General features: G+C 49.5%; 1 protein-coding gene across 14 annotated transcripts in view; it reads left to right on the forward strand.

Annotated features, from left to right (window-relative positions):
* The first annotated feature begins 447 nt into the window (after positions 1-447).
* The window catches only part of DHRS12 (dehydrogenase/reductase 12), a 65,102-nt gene continuing 42,417 nt past the window's right edge, over positions 448-23,132 (forward strand). For 7 of the 14 annotated variants that reach the window (XM_036831833.1, XM_036831824.1, XM_036831835.1 and 4 more), the window contains exons 1-5: positions 1,061-1,171; positions 5,291-5,424; positions 7,100-7,182; positions 14,603-14,695; positions 15,774-15,855. In XM_036831833.1, coding sequence (XP_036687728.1) covers positions 1,116-1,171; positions 5,291-5,424; positions 7,100-7,182; positions 14,603-14,695; positions 15,774-15,855 — 448 coding nt within the window. In that variant the 5' untranslated portion in view covers positions 1,061-1,115. Of the gene's footprint in view, positions 578-1,060; positions 1,172-1,407; positions 1,558-5,290; positions 5,425-7,099; positions 7,183-14,602; positions 14,696-15,773; positions 15,856-23,132 lie in introns of those variants that run through there. The other 7 variants (XM_036831825.1, XM_036831826.1, XM_036831829.1 and 4 more) reach the window with 7 other exon arrangements.

Below are 23,132 nucleotides of genomic sequence, written 5' to 3' on the forward strand. Positions count from 1 at the left end.
TTCTGCATTAAATACACGCCCACTTGGGAGGGGGCAGTGATCCTATATCGTCTATCCTAGGTAATGAGGCCATTAAACCAGCTGGTCTCTGCACATCTTATGTAAGGGTGTCTCAGTCTCTGGGTGAGTTGGGTAAACCAGTACAGAATTTAACCAAGAGAGGTTTCCTAACTGGGACTTAGAGACGGAGGTCAGATGTGGACAGGGGTGCCCGATTCCTACATATGGGACCCAGAAGGGGCTGGATGACTTGTCTAGGATGTAGGCTGACAGAGCCACTATGCTTTTTTTTTTTTTTTTTAACTAACACAGTATGTTTATTTGGCCTTGGGGGATCGGGGACGCTGATGAAGATTTGGAGGAGCTAAAGGGCCCCACCCTGGCACTGCAAGATGCTGCAGAACTAGTGGCACAAGTCTGTACTTTGGAGACAGACTTACCTCTCCGGAGGGAGAGAGACCCAGCCCTGCCTCTCCACAATCGTGTCACTGTGTGCATGTTATTGACCTGACTTATTGCACCCGCTGAAGAGGCCATGTCCCTCCGCTGAGATACTGGGGGCATTTCGTGAAGTAAGGTAGGTGGGAACTTAGAAAATGCTAGTTTTTCAGTAACCCCTATGATAAACCCATGAGATGAAGACATCTTTTTAGGATCAGTAAGCCTCATCGCTTTTATTCCACACGATTTTCTGGGTCATCAGATTCTAGGAGGTGCGCTTCGGTGCCATCTTTGCATCCTAGTCATACCCCCAAAACGTGCTGACGCCCGGCTTCGACCCAGAGGTGACTATGCGGACCTTCAGCGCGGCCCGCAGCACGGTCTGCCCTCCCTCCCCACCCCCCAACCCCCGGCCCAGCCCTCTGAGGCTGGGGCTGGAGGGGGCACTCTCCAGAGCCGGGGCAGGAGGGGCGTTCCACGTCGTACAGAGACCCCGTCTCAGTCCCAGTGGAGAAAAGCCCCAAAGGCCGCGGGTTTTTATGTAACTGGGATGATGTAACCGCTGGCTGGCCCGGGGTGCGGGGCGGGGAGAGGCGGGGCGGGGCGGGGCGGGGCGGGGCGGGGGCACCGGGCCCGCGGGCCCGCGAGACTCTGCGTGCGGCGCCCGCCCGACCATGCTCCTCTACCGCAGCGCCGTGTGGTTCGCCAAAGGCCTGCGCGAATATACCAAGTAAGGATGCAGAGGGTACCGCGCCGGGGGCCGCGGGCCGGGGCTGCCGGTTGGGGGGCGGGCCGTCCGGCTGTCACGTGGCCCGCCTCGGCGCGCTCAAGCGAGGTTAGCGGGGACGCGCCCGCGACTTCCCCGCGATCTCTTGGACCCACCAAGCGACGGAGGCGCCCGCTAGCTGGCAGATGTACCGGCGGCCGGAGCGACCCCCGCACCTGGCGGGCGCCCGGGGGCGGGGCTGGCGCCCGGGGGCGGGGCCTTGCCGCGCAGGCCGCACCCACTGACGTCAGGCGGCCCAGGCGCCTCAGAGCCTCCCGGGTGTTCCTTTGGCACCCTGTTGGGCGGGCTCCGATACTGGCTCCGTGGGGCTGTTTTCGGCGTCAGACGCGGTTAGTTCTGAGCTGCTAGTCGAGATTCTGTTTAGTACTTTCCTGGGTGTGTTTTTTTCCTCACTCATCAACTGCGGCTTGTGGACTGTGACCTCTCCCTCCAGCTGGAACATTCCGGGCGCGGGTTTCAGGGCGAGTGTCGGCTCTGCACCCAGTGTGAGCTTGCTGAACGGTGCTGGATGGTTCCACCGGCCCCGTGATCGCCCTCGCTGTGGTTTTAAGGGGTGGCCACTTCTGGCAGATGGAGAGGTGGTTTTTATCTTAGAATTAGTTAGGCTTACGCAGTGGTTCTCACCCCTGTCTGAAATCAGAAATCACCAGTGGAGAATTTAGGATACCATTTTCCAGGCCCTCCCCCTAGAGATTCTGATTCAGCTGATGTGCACTGGGGCCTAGACAGACATTTTGTTAAACAATCCTACAGGTGTTTCTGCTGTGCATCCGAGTCATCTCTAGGAGACTTCCTCTCCTCCCTGCACTAGGGCTTTTATCAGTTCCTAAGGCAGCCCGGGCAAATTTCCATCAGACCAGGACTCCAGGCATCACTGAAGGGGAGACAGCTACCGCTGCTCCCTTCTCTGCACCCCACATCCTTTTGGAAAAAGGGCAGACCCACCTCAGGGGCCAGTGCTGCAGAGAATGTGGGAAGTGTAGCCGTCAACCCTGACCCACTGAATTTAGGTGAATACCGTGGCCGCCTCTTTCAAAGGGGTGTACAGGCAGTGGCCACCATTTGCTGGATCTTTCCATGTTAACACAGAATGCAGCATGAAAAGTTTGAGTCAGCTTCCTGCCCCAGGAAAGCAGGCTTCTAAAAGTCTCTCCCCAGACTCTTCCGTGAAGTTGGAGGGGAGCAAACTTAGGCGGGTTTCCCTGCTATTATGTATTTAGCGAATTGGAGGGAAAGACAACACCTTACTTTGATTCCAACTTGAGAGTCTGTAGTTTGGGTTTACAGTGTTATTTCTTGGCACACCAGGATTTTTATAAAGCTTCCTTATATTGGGCCCCTAGGCAGCAGGACCTAGTTACAGTTTCCTAAACTTGCCCAAACCTAAGAATTACCAGGGGGTAGTTCAGCTACAACAACTGACTCCTAAGCTCCTAGCATGTGTGGGTGGGACCTTAGCAAATTCCATATTGGATAAATTGGGGGAAGCCTGCCGGGGAGCTTGATTCCTATATTCGGGGGGTTCAGGAAACACTAAGTACAGTGGTTGCTCAGCTTGAATCACAGTCACCTGGAGGGCATGTGAAAACACTCACTGATTGCTCGGCCTCACCCTGGAGTGTCTGACTCCGCGGACAGATTGCCAGGTGATGCTGATGCTGCTTGTCTGGGGGCCACTCTGGGCACCACTGGTGACGTAGAAGGTGCCCTAGGCTGGGGTGTTGGGCTTTATCACCTACCATCTCATGACCCTGGCTAAGTCATTTATGTCTCCCTACGTCTGAAAAATAAGGACTGATATCAAGAGTTTATAAAGATAAAAAAAGAGGGTGGGAGGATACAAAAAAAACTAAGTCGTCTTATGTTAACAACAGATGGGATCAGGATGGAATCCCTGTGTTGAAGGCAAAGGACAAAGGGAGGTATGACGTGTCCTTTAGCCCAGCCTGGTACCACCCACTTGGCAACTGGCTCACAGCCTGGAGTTTGAGGAAGAGGTTTAATCCACAGGAGCTGTCCTCAGCAAACCTAAGTCTCTAATAGGATCGATGTGGTAGCCCAGAGGTTAAGGTCTCCTCTAGCTGTGTGTCACAGAGAAAAGCCTCTCAGCTTCCTGCCCCAGGAGGAGGGGGCTCTCGGGGCCGGGTCCCTGTGGGGCATTTACTTGGGGCATGTTCTCTGGCCTGCTCTTCTTCTGGCCCTGTGGTGGTTTGGAAAGCTCTTTCTTGCTCCCCACCAGTGCCTTGTCCTGCCTGGGCCCCTATTCACTGACTCCCTGGCCCTTGATTCTTTCTGAGAAACCTCTTTCCTCTGCAAGAAAATCTTTTCACAGTGATCCTGGGACCCCGACCTGTGGGAAAAAACAAATCTTCCAGCTTCATCTTTGGTTATAGTTTAAATTACTCTCAAAGTCCCTAATGATTTGAAGGGCTAGGGGGCTGTGCGGGGGGGGGACAAATGAGCTTAGTTTTGAACGTGAAAGGTATTCATGTCGTTATTAATACTAGTAATAATGATAGCAACTACTATTTATTGAGTTCTTAATTTATTCCAAGTGTGTGATAAATGCCTCACATACATTATCTCACCCAGGCTGCCCAAGAAGTAGCTTTGATTATCCCCTTTGTGCAGATGATGAGACAGGAGCTCAGAAAGGTTAAGCCAACACATGAGATGGCACAGCTGTTAAGAGGCAGAGCTGTGATTTAAATCCAAGTTGTTTGATCCAAAGCCCTTATGATTGATATTATTTTTAGTTTCAAGTCAGCCTTTCAGGAGGCCTTGGAACAGTCAGAAGTCTTGCTTGCCCCACTAAGTGGCCCACTAACAGCAGAAGCAATGGAAAGGGCATTCTCTGAGCTGCCCTGGATGTTTGGGCGAGTTACAGATGGTGAGAGCAGGAACATTCTCCCTGGTCTCTTGACTGTGAGACCAGGGGCAGTGACCGCCCCTGTGGCTAAACCAGACCCAAGCTCATAAACATTCTTTGGCCCTCTTCACCAGTGTCCAGGCATGTAATTGGCAGTTGTGCTGTGCCAGGGCATGGGGCAGGAGACCAGCTGTTGGCAGTCTGTGTGTAAACAGGGCGTGGGGAGGGCACTGGGCTTCTTCCAGAACCTTTGGGGGAAAGAGTTGCATTCTGCACTGCAGGGAATCAGCTCTTTGGGTGAGAGACACAAGCTGAGACCCCAGCCTGCTGGTGTGTGGGGAGAGCTCCGCCCTGTGGGTCTCCTCCTGCCAATCCCCCTCCGCTCTGCCTCCACTCCCCTCAGCCAATTTTGTAACTGGGGAATACTAGGACAGTAAAGCTAGAAGAGGAAGCTCAAAAAGCAGAGAGAAACAGTTACGGAACTCAGGGTTGTTTCTATCCAATATGATGCCTTTGTGCAAATTAGAAGAAGCACCTCCTTCTCTATGTGCTTTGCTGTCATGCGGCAGAAAGTTGTCCTGATGCAGATACGAATCTCTCATCACCGTGATGGGAACGGCGCCCCCTAGAGTTGTGCAGCACACACCCTGTGGCCCCGAAGGAGCCTTGCTTCCTCTGAAGGCGTGCAGCCCTCATATAACTGCACCTGCCCCCTCCTTCATTCCCTACGTGCAAATCTACCCACTTCGCTGTGGTCCTTCTATACCTGGGCAGAGACACCTGTCCTGCGGTGCAGTAGGCATGATGTTCCTGGTCTCCTAAGCTCCTCTCTGCTCCCCCACTGTGGGAAAAAGGCCAAAAAAAAAAAACAATCTATCAAAGGGTTTTTTGGGGTTGGGGGGCACCTCCTGGTATCAGAGGCAGTCAGAGAAAAAGGTAGTTTGGCCACCAAATTGTTGGAATCTCCAAGCATTTTCAGTTCTGGAAGCTAATGGTATAGGAAATGTAGGCCTGGAGAAGATGGTGGTGTTCATGAGACCAGGGAGGATAGCAGGGGGAGCCCAGGAAGCAAGGGGCCGCGCGATGTGCCGGGCGAGAGCACGATGCCCAGCGCAGAATTAGGCTTTCTCCCCACGGGAGACTGTGTTCCCAGCTACTTACGGCCATTCCTCCTGTGGCTCTGCTGCTTCCAGGAGTGGCTATGAATCTGCATCCAAGGACTTCATCCCTGATGACCTGGAGGTCCAAGTCCCTGGAAGAGCCTTCATGGTCACCGGGGGGAACAGCGGCATTGGAAGAGCAACTGCCTTCGAGATCGCCAAGCGAGGTGAGCAGCCTGCTAACCCGTGTGCGCTGGTCCCCGAGGCCAGCCCGCGGCCGGTCCACGCCGGGGAGTGCCCTGTGTCACAGGAGGGTCAGGAGGGCCCCAGGCAGCACAGCCGGGAGCCCTGAACACTGACCCCGTGCTGATGGGCGCCGCTGCCAGCGCTCTGGGCTGTGCGGTAAGCTTCAAGCTAGAGGCGGACAGGGCGAGTGACTGGAGGAGGCTTTTCTCAACACAGTTAACTCACAGGAGAGCTGGGGTCCTGTCCACACGTCAGCGTTTGCTGATTAAGAACAGTGAGGGGCTCCGGCCAACCCTAGGCGTCTGAATCACCGGTGGAACCTTAAAACAAGAAACACCTGGATACTTGGTCTCCAGTTCCCGTCTTCTCAACAAGAACGGGGTCGGGGGTGGGAAGGATACTGGGAGTCCCTCGCAATTTGGCTGTGGACCCTGGTTAAGAGCCAGAGGCCCCAGAATAAGGGGAGAGGGGCGTGCAGTGAACCTCCTTCTTCCTTCCTGGTATCCAGCCTCCAGGTTTCGAGCAGCTGGAGACACCCTCCTCTTTCTCCTCCCTAAGCTTGGTGTGGGGAAGCGCCTCTCTGGGTGCCCGTAAATTATTCAGTCAGCTGAAGTCTTCGTCCGGGTAAATGTCAGAATTTCCTGCATGAGCTCAACTGCCCTGGGTCACTTAATGGCACTGTGGTGGCTAGAAAAGCCTGCCGTGTCTCTCCAGAGCCCCTTCTCCAGGAAAAATGGATGTTCCTGGAGAAGTTGGGGAAATAAGTTGGGAATTTATCACTTTTCAAGATGCTCGAGATTTTTTCTTTTCTCTAAAATTGTTAGGCATTTTCCAGGGGAGTATTATACCATTTGGAGTTGTATTTAATTATCTGCCAAGTCAGGGGGAAGGTTAACTGCATCTCAGCACCTGGGAGGTACTCTGAAGAGTTGTGGGGAAGAGGATAAAGCAGAGGGGCTGGTTATGTGGTTAGCGTGCAGCCGCTCATGAAACAGGCCCTATTTTAAAAAATAGCTATTTTAGGTGAAGAAAGCAGGTTCCATAATGCTTACTTCTTAACTGCCGCAGACAAGGCAAGTCCCCTTTAAATAAGCCTTGATGGATGACGGTATGGCTTTTGCTGGAATAGTCTGAGTGCCATTTATGGATTCAGCCATTCGGTAAATATTTATCAAGTTCCTACTGCATATTAGGTCAGTGCTCCTCAACTTAGGCTCGACATTAGGCTCCCTGGGGAGCTTTTAAAACATACGCAGGCCTGGGCCCATCATCTAGAGCTTTAAAAACTTCCCAGGTGGGTCCAAAGTGCAGCTAGGTTGAGACCTGTGTGTCAGGTACTCTATGAGATGCTAGGGATGCAGGTATGACAAAAACCGACCCTTCTTATCCTTGATATATTCAGACCCTTAAGTCAGGACGTTGTCCCAGGTGCACCGTGAGTCAGCTCAGGTAGGCAGGACGGGTTCCAAGATCGCCCTCTCTCTTACATCTGCTGCTCTGATTATGGGGACCATCTGTCTAGATTTTCCAGAATAGTCTCCGTTTCAGGTACTCTTTCTGTGAGCCCGTATGTCTTAGTCCTTCACTTGGAAAAGCCGGTCTCCATAGCTGTCACTGTCGCTCTCCCTCACAGACGGTTTTGTTGAATTCCACCAGGTGGCACAGTTCACCTGGTTTGTCGAGATCAAAACCGAGCGGAAGGTGCCAGAGGGGAGATCATCAGGGAGAGCGGGAACCAGGTGAGCTGCTCTGTGCCCCTCCCGCTGGGGGTTCCTGCCCGCAGGGTCCGCAGCGCAGGGGGCTGGACTCCTGGCCACGCTCCCCGAGTTGGCAGTGGCCTGTTTGTGCTTCCGCTTGGGAGGCAGCCTCAGCCAACAGAGCTGGAGCTGCGCTTTTCTTTTCTTTTTTCTTTTTTCTTTTTCAGTGTGTTTCAGGACAGAGGTCCTATTTTATTTTATTTTATTCTGTTCTATTTTATTTATTTTTGCTGTACAGCAAAGTGAATCAGTTATACATATACATATATCCACTCTTTTTTTTAAAAAAAAAATATATATTTATTTATTTGGCTGTGCTGGGTCTTCACTGCGGCACACAGGATCTTCGTTGCCCCGTGCGGAATCTTTAGTTGCGGCATGTGGACTCTTAGTTGCGGCATACAGGATCTAGTTCCCTGACCAGGGATCAAAACCCGGGCCCCCTGCATTGGGAGCACGGAGTCTTAAGCGCTGGACCACCAGGGAAGTCCCCACATATCCACTCTTTTTTAGATTTCCTTCCCATTTAGGTCACCACAGAGCACTGAGTAGAGTTCCCTGTGTTATACAGTAGGTTCTCATGAGTTATGTTTTATATATAGTATCAGTAGTGTCTATATGTCAATCCCAATCTCCCAATTCCTCCCACCCCCGCCTCGCTCCTCTGAGCTGCGCTTTTCAAAGTCTGGGCTGGACTCGGGATAAGGGGGGCGGTAAGGTTTGATCCCACGCCCCGTGAAGGCATCAGTGCCTGCTGCGGAGACATGATACGGACGTGGCACTGCTGGAGTCCCCCCCACAGAGGGAGGCCACGTCAGTGAGACACATCAGAGGTGACTCAGGGTGAGCCAAGCTGTAAACTGACCCAGTGGTCTTCGGATAAAGAGGGACAACAAATGACATTTTGGCCTTGATGAGAGCCACTTCCTCTCGAGAGCTTTCAGAGTTGGCTCACGGTTTGTGAGGAATCTTCTGAGAGAGTCGGAACCAGGACTGGCTACATAATCTGTAGGGCCCAGTGCAAAACGAAGGTGTGGGACCCTGGTGTTAAAAGCCTAAGAACTGGAGGACGGCAAAGGCATAGCGTTAAAACAAGCGGGGCCTGTACTCCAATAAAAAGTAATTAAAAAAAAAATTCCCCCTTGAAGGCACTCTGGCTGTGTAACACAGTAGAATCTCTAATAAGAACAAAGGTAACAGTTCCAAAGTCCGAAGTGTTATTGCTAGGAGACTTAAAAATCATCACAGTAATAACGAAAGGAATGAGTAATCAAAAAAGAATTAAAAAATAAAAAACAAGCGGGGACCACTTGTGGGGTCTGTGCACCTGTGCAGGTGGTACCCCGGGGAGCCGGCTCCGATGGAGGCCCCTGAACCCCCAGTGTCAAGTGGAGAGGAGGGGGCTGGCTGGCAGTGACCACGGGCCCCTCGCCTTCGCTCCAGAGCATGTTGCTTCCAGCCCCACCTGGAGTTTCCTCCTCTGTCCTGTGCACCTGCCCCTCCAGCAACTGCCCACAGCCGAGGGGCGGACAGTGCCCCGCGCCCTCCGGCTTGGGCCACGGCCAAAGGGAAAACAAATGCCCCAATCCAGAATGGACTATTTTGCCTCTGCTCATGAAGGTTATTCCACGTCTTGAAGTAACGTTTTCAAGGCAAGAGACTTTCCGCAGACTCCGCAGCCTCTTGCCGTCAGATTCCTCCCGGAGGCTTAGGGCTGGCTGCGAGCTCGAGGGTCTCTAAACCTTCCTCTAACGTCTGCAAGGGCAGCCGCGCTCTGGGGGCTGCAGTTCTTGAGATGGAAAGCTGGCTGTCTGCCTGCTGGTAACTTTCAGTGGTACTGCTGCAGGATGCAGCAGGAATACTAATCTCAGGCTATGGGCAGAGGAGGCTTTGCCTGGATTCCGGCCCGCTTTGGTTTGGGCTATGTTTTTTTACAAAGTCGATCTGTATAGAAAAAGAGGACACGATGCTGTTTACGCTGTTGAGCCCTCCTTATGTCCAGCTGCACCGTCTTTGGGAGGTAGTGCTGAGAGGGGGGCAAGCATGTTTCCTGGGGCGGGGGGAGTGGGAGCCCTTCACCTGCGGCCTCCCCCCGTTCACGTTCACAAACCCACGGGAAATCCTCTCCTCTTGTGTGTTTGTAAGTGGCCGCCAGCACTGAGCGCTCGGAGGGTCCGGGGCCGGGGGTGCCCGTCTGCTCCTCCCCGCGGGTGCGGTTTCCCTGACTCAGCGCGTCCTCCCCGCTCCTCCCCGGGATCGGCTGCCCCTTCCTGTGTGTGAAGAGGCACCACTGCCCAGCTTCATCAGGGTGTATATGGGCAGGAGCGGGGCTCGCATCTGAGTGCCGGTCCTGCGCTCACGAAGCCTTGTGAGCTGGGGCAATGTGCTTAGCTTCCCTGGACCTCAGCTTCCTCATCTGAAAAGTAGGGGTGATACTACTTTGTTCATTTTTGAACATCTCTTGGAGTGTGAACGTGTCAGGCAGCATGCTGGGAGCTGGAGATTGACATGGTAGAGGCAGTAGAGCCCCTCACAGTCTTGTAAGGATTAAGTGATCAACAAGAGTTTTCAACACAGGATGTGCCCCTCCCTGGGCGCGCCTGATCTGCTCTGTATCTCGGTGGGGCGGGGAGGTGTGGACGGCGTGGCTTCCGAAGTATATGTTCCCCCAGCTCCCACGTCAGCCACCTCGTGCCAGGGTTTGACCAGCGGCGGGTATTAGAGGAAGATTGGGAGGAAGGGGGTGGGAGGAATGGGGAAACAGGATATCTGGCCTCCGTGGCCACAGCTGAATGTCCGCTGAGGTTCCTGCTTCTGGTGGCGAGCCCTGCTCTCAGGCTCAGGTCACATCACCCCCTCCCGTTGCTCCTCCAGCCTAGGGCTGGTGGGGCTTCCTGCTGCTGCTGGTCTCCGGGTTTCTACACCAGTCCCAGCTGAGTTCTCATCTCCCTTCTCCTCTGGGAAACCAATCCCTGCATTCAATTCCCTCTGTTGAAAGTGGTTTCTGTTAGACCCTGGCTGACATAACATGGTAGTGCTACGACATGGGAAGTTCAGGGCATCCTAGTATGTACAGCTCTCGATCCATAGAAGCTATTACTATTATTGCTGTTATCAACATTGTTTATCCTAATATTATTACCACTCCCAACCTTACATTCTCTGCTTTTCAAGTTCCCTAGTTCTCTTTCATCAGTGTCTGGGCCGGTAAAGCAGGGAGGGCACTGGCGGGACCGGTCCTGGGTGTGTAGTTGGGTGGATGTCAAAGAGCGGTGGTTCTTTGGGCAGGAGAGCCTGGGTGGGGCGTGTGGCAGGCCAGCCGAGCCAGGTGCCTGTGGGCAGGCTGGGCACCAGGGAAGGACAAGGTCACGTGGGAGCCAGCTGCTTAGACACTCTGGCTTGGTAAGATCAGGTGTGTGGAGTATGGAGAGTTCAGTATCCTGCCACGGGGCTCTTTCTGGAGAGGGTGTGTGTGGCCCCAAGCTTGGGGGAAGGAGTGCTTGTCACAGAGCAAGCTCCCAGTGCAGCAGCCACTGTGTCTGGCACAGTGTTCCCGATGGGCCCAGGGAGAGGGTCAGAGTGGACCCTCCTTCAGCTCCTTGCTACATGCAGTTCATCACCATCTTGCTGCCTGGATAGAAGGGCACCAGGCTTTTGTCTGGCAGTTATCTCCTTGGGCAACTTTTTTTTTTTTTTTTGGCCACACCGAGTGGCGTGTGGGATCTTAGTTCCCCGACCAGGGATCGAACCCAGGCCCCAGCAGTGAAAGCGCAGAGCCCTAACCACTGGACTGCCAGGGAATTCCCCGTGGGCAACGTTTTTTAAAAAAATAAACTTTTAAATTTTAGAATAGTTTTAGATGCATAGAAAAGTTGTGAAAATAATGCAGACTTTCCATTTACCCCACACCCATTTTTCCCTTTGCTAACGTCTTACATGAGTATGATTCATTTGTTACAGCAAATGAACCAATATTGATACATTATTACCAACTAAAGTCCATTCAGATTTCCTTAGTTTTTACCTAACACCCTTTGTCTGTTCCCAGATCCCATCCAGGATCCCACGTTACATATAGTTGTCATGTCTCCTTAGGCTCCTCGTGGCTGTGACAGTTTCTCAGACCTTCCTAGTTCTTGATGACCTGGACAGTTTTGAGGAGTGCTAGCCAGGGGTTTTGTATACTCTCCCTCAATTGGGATTGGCCTGTTGTGTTTCTCATTGATTAGAATGGAGTGATGGGTTTCCCGGAGAAAGATGAGAGAGGTACAGTGCAACCTTTTCACTTCCTGATATGGCTGGAAGGTGCTGTCAATGTGCCTTCTGTCTTGTGGAGATTGATCCCATCAACAGCAAAACACCAAGATAAAAAACAGGGGTTTCTACTCTCCAGTTCTCCCAGGCCAGCGTGGAATTCTTAAGAATTACTGGTTTAGCTTCCTGAGTGCTAGACATTAATAGTAACTGTCACCTCGTTCCTACATAGTGATTTCTACTTCCAAGGGCACATTCATGTACTGTCTCCCCTTTACCCTTCAAACTCACCCTCTGCCCTGGGTAGAGGCTTCCCGTGATGTCAACTCCTGACTCCTGGGCCACCCAGCAGCTAGATGATGGTGATTCACCTACAGGAAGGATCCCAGTTGAGTTTTGCTCAGTTTCAATAACCAGACTTGTATCCCAGGTTTGAAGAGTGAGTACGGGACTTCCCTGGTGGCACAGTGGTTAGGACTCTGCACTCCCAATGCAGGGGGCCCAGGTTCGATCCCTGGTCAGGGAGCTAGATCCCACATGCGTGCCGCAACTAAGAGTTCACACGCCATAACTAAGGAGCCCGCATGCCGCAACTAAGACCCAGCACGACCAAATAAATAAATAACTATTTTTTTTAAAAAAAAGTGAGTATAGGGCCCCCAATGGCTCCTAGGTCCAGCCTCGTCACGTGTAGGTCAGCAGATCAGGGTTTTACACACTGGCACCTTCCTGGCTCCTTCCCCTGGTCACAGCAGACTGCTGGCCTCTTCTTCTGGGTGCCTTGGGGCTTCCTAGTTTCCCGCAGAGGGAGCCAAATGATTCCCTTCACCTTTTCAGGATGCTTCATTTCACCAGGCTCCAAGGTTGATTTGTCTGTAATGGCGAGTCCCTCTTCCCTGCTGCTGCCTCTTTTTAATTCTGCGACGCCTTGGGTGCTTCCAGGAAGCTCAAGGAGATTGAGGGATGATCAGAGTAAAATTGATTTTAGCTCACTTGAATTTTGTTGCTCATTTGAATTTTGTTGTTTCTTTGAGCCTGGCTTTGTGTGAGTGTCGCAGCCCTGCTGGTGGGAGGGAGTTCCAGGGGGGTTGCCGGGAAGGGCTCAGAATGAAAGGATTAGGTGTGTAGGCTTGGTTTGCCGTCGCTGGTGGACGCTCACGGCTGACCCAGGTGTGAGTCAGCAGCCTCATGTCCACTCTGTCTGGGTGAGGCCTTCAGAGACTTTTTAGAAGAGCATAGTCCTGTACGGACAATGCTTTTCCTCTCCCTTGAAGGCAGAGGAAGATTCATTTGTTCCAGACTTAAGCCAAATATGGTATGCAAGCTGATTACAGACCTTCTGAGGCATGAAAATGTGGGATTGCTTCTGTTCTCTCATTCTCTGAGCCTTTGTCTTAGGGTGAGAAAATATGTTTTAAGAGCAATCAGTAGAAAGAAATTCTGAGTTGGGTTCAATGGCTCAGTTAATGGGGAAACTGAGACAGGGCCCTGAAGTCTGCTTTATCAAGGGAGTTACAGCTGTTGCGCAGAGTTTTGCCTGTAGGTTCAGCTCCCGGCAGCAGGAATCCGCCTTGGGCTGGTGATAAGTCCCTGACGTCTGCTGGAGCTCAGGGGGAATAGCCTCACGTTCACTGGATGCTGAGAACACAAGTTTCAGTTATGTGCTGAGTACAGAGAAAAAGGGGTAAATGGACAACATGCACTGATCATTTATGTGCATGGCTGTGCGCGCCACCGTAAAGGAAAAGGGGGCATTCAACATGGCTCCTCCGTCAAGGAGTTCTGAGTCTACTGGGGGAGGAGGCCATTTTAATGGCCACAAAACATACGTTTGCATGGATGCGTCATAGTTTCCTACCAATCATTTGGGAGTTTTTGTCAATATTTTGCTCCTAAGAGATTATCGAAGGCACATCCTAACTATAAGATGACAACTTCTTCTGTGACTCAGTTCTTGCTTACGATGCATGTCAGTTTCTGCCTTGTGACATGGTTACCTCTGGACGCAGCCTCCTCCCCCAGTAGACTCAGAACTCCTTGACGGAGGAGCCATGTTGAATGCTCCCTTTTCCCTTACGGTGGTGCACACAGCCATGCACATAAATGATCAATGCATGTTCATTGCAGCTCTATTTACAATAGCCAGGACATGGAAGCAACCTAAGTGTCCATCAACAGATGAATGGATAAAGAAGATGTGGCACGTATATACAACGGAATATTACTTAGTCATAAAAAGAAATGAAGTTGAGTTATTTGTAGTGAGGTGGATGGACCTAGTGTCTGTCATACAGAGTGAAGTCAGTCAGAAAGAGAAAAACAAATACCGTATGCTAACACATATGTATGGAATCTCAAAAAAAAAAAAAAAGGTCATGAAGAACCTAGGGGCAAGATGGGAATAAAGACGCAGACCTACTAGAGAATGAACTTGAGGACACGGGGAGGGGGAAGGGTAAGCTGGGATAAAGTGAGAGAGTGGCATGGACATATATACACTACCAAATGTAAAATAGATAGCTAGTGGGAAGCAGCCGCATAGCACAGGGAGATCAGCTCGGTGCTTTGTGACCACCTAGAGGGGTGGGATAGGGAGGGTGGGAGGGAGGGAGACGCAAGAGGGAAGAGATATGGGGATATATGTATATGTATAACTTTGTTATAAAGCAGAAACTAACACACCATTGTAAAGCAATTATACTCCAATAAAGATGTTAAAAAAAACTCAACAATAAGAAAACAACCTGATTAAAAAAAAAAAAAGAAATAAGGTAGATTTATATATAAGAAAAAAATCTCTAAAACATATTGTTAAGTGAAAAAGAAGGATATAGAACAATGTATAGTCTGATCCTATCTATATGGAAAAGGGGCACACACACACACACACATAATGCTTAAAATGTATAATATATAATGCCTGAAACATACATTTATAAATATTGTATGTACTTAAAATATTTCTGGATGATTCGCAAGAAACTGTGAACAATGGTGTACTTCTGAAGAGTGAGACTTTCCATTTTGTATCATTCCAAACGATTTGATTTTTAAAACCATTTTTTAAAAAAACCATTTTTAATGTAAAAAATACATGTTATCTATTTTTTTTTAAGGCTTTACAATTTTTTTTTGTTTTCTGGTTTAGAACATCTTTCTGCACATTGTGGACTTATCTGATCCCAAGACAGTCTGGAAATTTGTTGAAAATTTCAAGCAGGAACATACCCTCAATGTCCTGGTGAGCTTTGTAAACATAAGTAGGGGATAAATCTCATGCATGTGCATTTCTTGCCTGTGTGGTTGTAGACTGGTGTGTATGTTTGTGGATCTTTATGGTGACACCTTAGTGAGAATCTTTTATGGGGAGGCCTGTTCAGTCATCAAGTTCACTCACTGGAGTCAATCTAACCCTGTTGGTTGGATTTGTGGGGAAAGGAAGGGACCATCCTCTGGGTCTATGGGGGGATGGGGAGGTTCTATTTTTTTCATAAAATGATGATTTGTATACTGGTATTCCTGAGCTCTGTAGACTTGGGGATTGCTATATTAAAATTAGAGGCTCAGGGGGAAATTAAATAAAAAGCTTAGTCCAAAAGGACGCCTGCTGCAGACAAGCACATCTTTTAGTAACACAGTCATTTGCTCTCCAGAGAGAGCTAGAGGCCTCAGGTGGGTTGGTGTCCTTCTTCTCCTCCCATGTACTCTGAGCTGAGCTGCGTTTCTACCCAAATAGTTTCTAATGTGCTCCGAAATGTTCACTCGGCCTCAGGTCTGCTCTTGCGCTGTCCAATATGGCTATGGAGCATTTGAAATGTAGCTAGTCCAAACTGAGATGTGCCATCAGTGTGCAAATCTGCCGATGCTGAAGACTTAGTGTGAAAAATAGAGTAAACTAACATTTTTATATTGATTACATTTTGAAATGATACTCTTTTTGGATATCTTGAGTTAAATAAAATATTAAAATCAATTTTACCTGTTTCTTTTTACCTTTTTAATGTGGCTACTTTCTAGAAAACTTAAAATTACATATTTCTATTGGACAGCGCTGGTCTAGACGAATTCCTGGGGCACTTTATCGTGAATTAGGTTGCCAGCCAAGCCCTGGTCATCGGAGGTCTCTGCACAGTCCCGTGGCTGAGCCTGCTGCACAAATGGCATTTCCCAGGAAGGGGTTTGGAGTGAAGGGCCAGCTGAGCAGAACTGATGTTGTCACATGAATGTGGGACCAGTGGTGGTGGCGGAACCGTGGGGTTTGGGGACAGGTCCTTTGGCCCTGTTTTCCTTTATTTTGAAACGGGAACTGTACTTTCTAGATCAATAATGCAGGTTGCATGGTCAATAAGAGAGAGCTCACGGAAGATGGACTTGAAAAAAACTTTGCTACCAACACTCTGGGTAAGTGTAAGCAGTTTTCTTGATTGCTTTTAGCAAAATAAACGTAGACATAAATGATACCGTAGAAGGATCAGAGAAACACTGATCTACTTTTTGGGTTCTTGGTCCTTGGAGTGATTGCATTTACTTTAAATTTATCCTTCACTGCATTTATTATTTCTTCATAAAACACTCTTTTCATGTTTTTCATAATATGTGTTAGTGCCAGAAATACTTAGCATTGTTAGAGTTTTTTTTTCTAGGAAGCTCAAGGCTCATTATAGACATGACTTTGGTGAGAAGGGCAAGGTCATCTTAGGTGGAAAGTGCAAACATGAAAACTGTAGCCAAGGGAACTTCCAGCCAGGGCTGAGAAAGGTGCACCATGAGACCAGAAGATGGGCCAAGAAGGGCACTCACCTGGAATGCAGGACCCCTGGGTTCCGGTTCCTGCTCTGTAATAACAGGCCGACTCATTTTGTGCCAGGCCAGTGATTCTCAAAGTAGGGTTCCTGGGCCAGCAGCATCAACATCACCGGGCAACTGGGTAGAAACGCACATTCTTGGGCTTCACCCCCTGCTCTGCTAAATCCAAAACTGGGACGGGGCTGAGAAATCTGTGTTTTAACAAGCCCTCCAGATGATTCTGATGCACACTAAAGTTTGAAAACCAATGTACCAGGCTTTTAACCTCTTTGGATTTTCTCCATCTCGCACCAAGGGGTCTGGAGTACAGATCTTCCTCAGCTTATGTTGGGGTTAGGTCCCAGTCAGCCCATCATAAGTTGACCATATAGCAAATTGAAAATGCATTTAATCCACCTAACCTACCGAACATCGCAGCTTAGCCCAGCTTACCTTAAACATGCTCAGAACACTTACATTAGCCTCCAGTTGGGCAAAATCATCTAACACAAAGCCTAATTTATAATGAAGTATTGAATATGTCATGTAATTTATTGAATACTATACTGAAAGTGAAAAACAGAACGGTTGTCTGGGTCCAGAATGGCTGTAAGTGTGAGGGTTGTTCACTCGTGTGATCACCTGGCTGACTGGGGGCTACAGCTCGCCCTGCATGCCGAGAGAGCGTCATACCGCGTATCACCAGCCCGGGAAAGGTTCAAAATCCAAAATTAGAAGTGTGATTTCTACCTAATGTGCATCGCTTTCACACTGTCATAAGTCAAAAAATCACAATTCAAACCATCGTAAGTCAGGGACCAACTGTAGACTATTTCGGTGCCTTTCAACTCGGACATGCAATGAATCTAAGATTCTCCCCAGTGACTATACAATTTTCTCATAGGAAGTGAAGCTTTTAATAAGGCATTTTAATTCATCCTAAGTCACAAGATGAATGGCGGGGGTTCCTGTGTTTGTCGTTGAAGGTGTCCATTAAATAGTAACCCTCTTCCCAGCCAAGAACTGAACACTTTGAGGAGTAAGACAGTGGATGAAAGCCCCAAATCACTGTTGTTACAGATGAGGCTGGTTGAAGGGCATGGCTCACGTGAGAGCCAAATGGCTTCCTTAATGCTAAACCCCAGAGTTAGCCAGCCTCACTTGCTTTGTTGCGTCTGGCTGGCTTCAGACAGACACCATCAACCCCTCCCAGGAAGAGGAAGACGCGGGGCGCAGAGCTCAGCAAGCCCAGATTATTGCTCCTAAATTTACTCCAGTTTTTAAGTGGTCCCCGTGCTCGCAGTGGAGAGAGGAAGGGGCTGAGGGAGGGTGCTCGTTGTTCTCTCTCCGGGAGAAAGAGAACATCTGGAGCGGGGAAGAACCTTTCTCCCCGGCACTGAGGTTGCATTTATTTCTTCTTAAACAAATCCCTGGGAGCTTGCTATGAAATGCTGCAGGTTTAGTACAAAATATTCCCATCGTTCGCTTTGTTCCAAATGTGGTATCCTTGCCCAAAGTACCAAAAGTACGCACATGTGGGGTCATGCCGGGGTTTGCCTTCTAACTCTCCTGGATGGCAAGGACTCCTAGGGTCCTAGCAGCTGGCCGCCCAGGTGGCTGCTCTCCAGGACCAGCTTTGTGATTTGCGGGGCCCAGTGCCAAACAAAAATAGGGGGCCCCTGGATTCAAAAAGTGCAGGGCCCTGTGGGGTTGCACAGGATGAAGCCCGCTCTGCTGCTTCCCACCCGCCCATCCACCACCCAGCTACATTCTACTGGGTGCGCGCTGCATGCTGGGCACTCGTGGGTGGCGTACGTATATATGGCACTGAACCCGCGTGACCACCCTATGATGGAAGTATTCCTGCCTGTACATTACAGATGAAAACACTAGACTGAGAGAGCTTGCATAACTTGCCCAAGGTCAAGTGGAGGAGCCAGAATTTGCACCCAAGTCTGTGTGCCTCCAGAGCCCATGTTCATAACCAAGATGAGTTCTACCAGCCCCCCAGCATCTCCTCCCTCAGACCCATCACTGCGTTATCGTGAGATAAGTGCTAAAGGGAGGCTGCGAGGGGAGTGACCAGCCATGGCAGGAGAAGCACGGCCCAGGGCTGGGGACACTGCTTAGAGGGCCTCCTGGGAATCTGCATCGATTGAGAGTGTGGGGCAGATCCGATAGACTCTAAGGCAACTGCCTTTTTTTTTTTTTGCACGCTGCAAGACTTGCTGGATCTTAGTTCCCCCGCCAGGGACTGAACCCAGGCCACCGCGGTGAAAGCGCAGAGTCCTAACCACTGGACGACCAGGGAATTCCCTTTTTTAAAATTTTTATTTTATTATTTATTATTGTTTGCTTTTGCCTTTTTGATTATACAGCTGATTATGTTGTACTTTTGTTATGGATCCAGTCTGCTTCTAAGGACCTTGATATCTCTTCATTTTCATTTCCTACCTGTGTTAGAAACAGTTTATTGATCTTTCCAACCTCTGAGAAGCATAATAATTCTCATGCTTAATATTTATTCATCCTCTCCAGAGGGGAAGACGTAGTCCAATATACACAGAAGCAAGTCAGTGACAGAGAGGGCAGCTTGATGTGCTTCTGCTTTACAGATGAGGAGATACAGAGAGGTTCAAACATTGTCATTCTGAAGCAGGTCCAGAGCCAAGCAAACAGCCCATACCTCTGTCTGAGTCCTAGGAAACTGCTGGCTGCCTTTCTAATATGAAACATGTTTTCATGGCCTGATTATGTAACACAGGTTAGGTTGTCTTCTATTTTCTAAGATTCAGTTTGGCCTCTAGAAATACTTCCAATCCCCAGCCAAACATCAGTAGATTCCTGATACTCTGAGGGCAGAACACAATAGGATTTGCAGAATTTATCACCAGATCCTAAGAGTTCGGGAGGTGGAGGATTAGTGAAATACTGTCAGAGCCCGTGGCTGCGTGTGGCTCTTTGTGAAGACATCATAGTCTATGAATTAGATAAAGTTTGGAAATCATTCTCCCTCTCCTTTTGCGGGGATGGGTGGGGCACAGAGAGGTTTTCATAGTTTACTCTCCTAGGGACAAAAATGAGCTGCCCCGGGGTAGATTTGTGGGAAGACGAAGCGTGGTGGTAAAGTGATCTCATGAGACAGATGCTGTTTGGTTGCCTTTCTTGCGCCTGTGTTTCGGGTCTTCTCAAACCATATCCATTTTGCCTGTTGGCATTCAGTGGCATTCAGAGTCCGTGAGGAGTGAAGACGATGTGTGTGGGGGGGTGGGTGGGGGCGCAGTGCTTCGCTGAGTGCTGTGCTGGCAGCCGGCCACAGCCCGAGCATCAGCCGATCACAACTCTCACCCGCATCTCAGCCCCTCTCACCCACGGCACACGAGACAAGGATGCCATCCACCTCCTCCGAGACAGCTGTGTCATCAGTTAATTGATTGTAATAAACACGCAGTGGTGCCTTAGATCTTTGGCAGAAGGTGGGAAAGTTCAGTTGAGGTCATTTTGGAAGGACGTACATACATCAGTGTACAGTACATGTTCTGTCCCTTCACATTCTGTTATCTGGAGCTTTCTGCTCACCGGCATAGTTCCACACCCAATGGTAACTGCTGTTTAAAGCAGGGACCCAGGGTCCAGAAACACCTTAATAATAATGATGATGATAATAATAATAATAATAATGGCACACACTGAACACTTTCCACGTGCCAGGGGCTCCACTAAGTGTTTTTCTTGGACTATCTCGTTCAATTCTCATAACAATTTTATAGATTTCATAAACAAGGAAACAGGATCAGAAGTAGTTTGAAACCAGAGTCTGAGTGACTCACCTTCCTAAATAAAGGACAACAAAATTATAGTTGGTCCATTTTTGCTCTAGGCTTGTATCTGTCAGCTCTTGCTACCTAACAAGCAACCCCCAAATCTCTTAGGCATACAATAAATAAGCATGTATTTCTTGTTGACTCTTATGCAGGTCTGCTGGGTGGGCTGATGTCAGCTGAGCTCAGTAGGGTATCTCTAAGCAGCAAGTTGGGTCTGCATTATGTTCCAAATTCTTGCATCCTCCTTGGACCGTTAGGCTGGCCAGAGTATGTTCCAGTGGCAATAGCAGAAGCCCAAGTGTGCAGGCACATTGCAAGCCCCTGCTTGCTTCAGATCTGCTAACGTCCAGCTGACCAATGCAAGTCATTTCACGGAGCCCAAAATCAAGAGTCAGGGAAACATATTCCTCCCGGGAAACTGGGGAAGAGAGGGCGAGTATTGTCAAACAGTAATCTACGACAAGGGTCTATTTTATTACATTCTAAGTCTTTGGAAATGGGTCATCTGAGTTTGATGTGGTAACTATTAACCCCAAATATTTAATGAGCAAAACATCTTGTTTGTTCAATAAACATTTAAAGAGCACACACTGTAAGCTGGTTCCTGTGGTCAGCGATGAGGATTCAGAAATTATATGGACTCCTGGTCCAGTGGGGGAATCAGACACATAAACAATGTCAGTAACCATATGGTTAAGTTCTCTTTTCATCCATGAAGGGAGCTGGGGTCCAAACCCCAGGAAAGCAGAGAACGGTACTTCCAAGGTGAAATAGGCCCTCAGACACTAAATGTGTTTGGTGCTAGGCATTCTTATTTGTTAATAAGCCTTACTCTGAGTTTTACCTATGTACCATTTGGCTCCTAAAACCTCCTTCCAGCTCCCAAACCTTCAGGATTCCCAGAAAGACACAGTACCTGGGGATAGTAAGCACTGTAGAAATGTCAGCTAATATTGTTGTAACATCCAAATCCCTTCACCTGGCATTGAAGTCCTTTGTTATGGTACCTCCCCCACCTGTCCAAACATACTTCCATGATTTCCCAACATGGATCCTCTGCCAGTCAGCCCATTAGTTTTGGAACCTGTCACCAGCAGGATACCTCCATGCTTTTGTTCCTGTGGCTCCTGTGCCTGGAACGTCCCCTTCCTGGTTCACTTTCACTTCTCCTCCGTGACTCGCTGGGAGCACACCAGCCTGGAGCTTGGCCAGCACTTCTCCTCCTCTGGGCTCCCAGAGCACCCTCTGTGACCCTATCTTAGCACCATAGAAGTCACCCTTTGATAGGTGGTTTCTAGCATAGAGCATGAATCACTGAGTGCGGGCACTGCCTGGCCCTTACGTGGAGCTCAGTCCGTTTTGAGCTGACCCACCGGGTGGGTAATCCAGTTCCTCCAGCTACGTGACTGTGTGCAAGTTGCTTAAACCTCCTCAAGCCTCACATTCCCATTCTGTAAAATGGAGATCATGATACCTTTATAGGCTAGAGGTGAGGGTTAAAGAAGGAGTTGTAAGTTATTTACCCAAGAGAAATAACGTGTTCATGCAAAAATGTGCACACAAATGTTTATAGTTGCTTTATTTTTATTCATAATCACCCCAAACTGTAAACAACCCAGATGTCCTTCAACTGGTGAATAAACTGTGGCGCTTCCATACAATGGGATGCTATTCAGCAATAAGAAGGAACAAAATATTGATGTTTGCAGCAATGTGGCTGGATCTTAAATGCATTGGCAGAAGTCAAGCCAGACTCAAAAGGATGCATTGTATGATTCTGTTTATATGACGTTCTGGAAAAGGCAAAGCTATGGGGACTGAGAACAGATCGGTGGTTGCTGGGGGTTAGGGGTGGGAGGAGGGTGTGGCCACAAAGGTAGTAGGTGACTGTGAGGGAATATTTGGGGTGACGGAATGGTTGTGAATCACACCACAATCTAATGCATGGAGTTACCCAATTGTATGCATTTGCAAGAGCTCATAGAGCTGCACACGTACACACACACACACACACACACACACACACACACACAGAATTTTACTGGACGTAAAAATATATAAGAAAAAGCAAAAAGATAGGAAAGTAGCATAGCTCTCAGCACAGTCAATCTGTTTCTTGGTAAGAAGCAGACTATTTACTATGATTGATTTGAGGTGCCCTCCTTGGTAATCAGCGCGCTCCTAGAAGGGGTACTGTCTTCCCTCCAGCCTAGAGCACAGGTCACCCTGCTCACGCCTGGTAATAGTAGGTGCTGAAAAGCATCAGTTGGTGAGGAGTAAACGTAGAGGCACCTTCCGTGCTGTGCTGTGCAGAGGCCGGAGAAAGTCCTGCCGCTATTCCAAGGATAGTGGAATGCGCAAAGGCTGTGGACGGAGAGATGGCCGTCTTGCTGTCCAGGAGAGCCTCTTCGGGCGAGGGAAGGCGACCCCATGAGGAACGCTTGACCGGAGCCAGAGTTCATGATTTCTGTGAGCCCATCTGGCTCTGGGTAAAATTGGGAACAGGCAGTAGTCACAAAAGAGGTCAGCCAGCCTCAGTGTCTCACTGGCCTTCCCAGCGGTCCTCGCCCCCATCGTTGTCCTAGAATTTTCTCCGCACCACCTCTCCCCTGAGAAGCCCCTGAGATGCAGGGAGAGAGGAAGATGGAGGAGGAGGGAGAGGGAGAGAAGGCTGCTGTCCAGCTACATCAGAGGGCTCCCTTAGGTGTCCTTCTCCCGTTTTGAAATCTGGCCCCAAGGTGCCCAAGCCCCTCTGATCTCTTCAAACGACTGAATGAATGGACGCTGGAGTATTATCAGGGCCCCAGCAAAACCAGTATGGCTTCAGCAGCATCCCACATTCTGCACCATTCCCAGTTCCCTTCCTCACGCCTCCTCTGCTCCTTCCCTCCAAACATTTGTCTCCTTTCTCTCATTCCCTTGGGCTACACTCCTTTCTGGGTCCCAGCTCACAGCTCAGTAAATCAAGGGTCTGTGCTCAGCAGGTGCCATCTTAGGACTTTGTGTGTGGGGCAGGGTAGGGAGGAGGTGTTTATTCAGGATCGCTTTTTTCTAATCATAAGACAAATG

Source organism: Balaenoptera musculus, chromosome 18, assembly GCF_009873245.2.
Source record: "Balaenoptera musculus isolate JJ_BM4_2016_0621 chromosome 18, mBalMus1.pri.v3, whole genome shotgun sequence".
Taxonomy (NCBI): domain Eukaryota; kingdom Metazoa; phylum Chordata; class Mammalia; order Artiodactyla; family Balaenopteridae; genus Balaenoptera; species Balaenoptera musculus.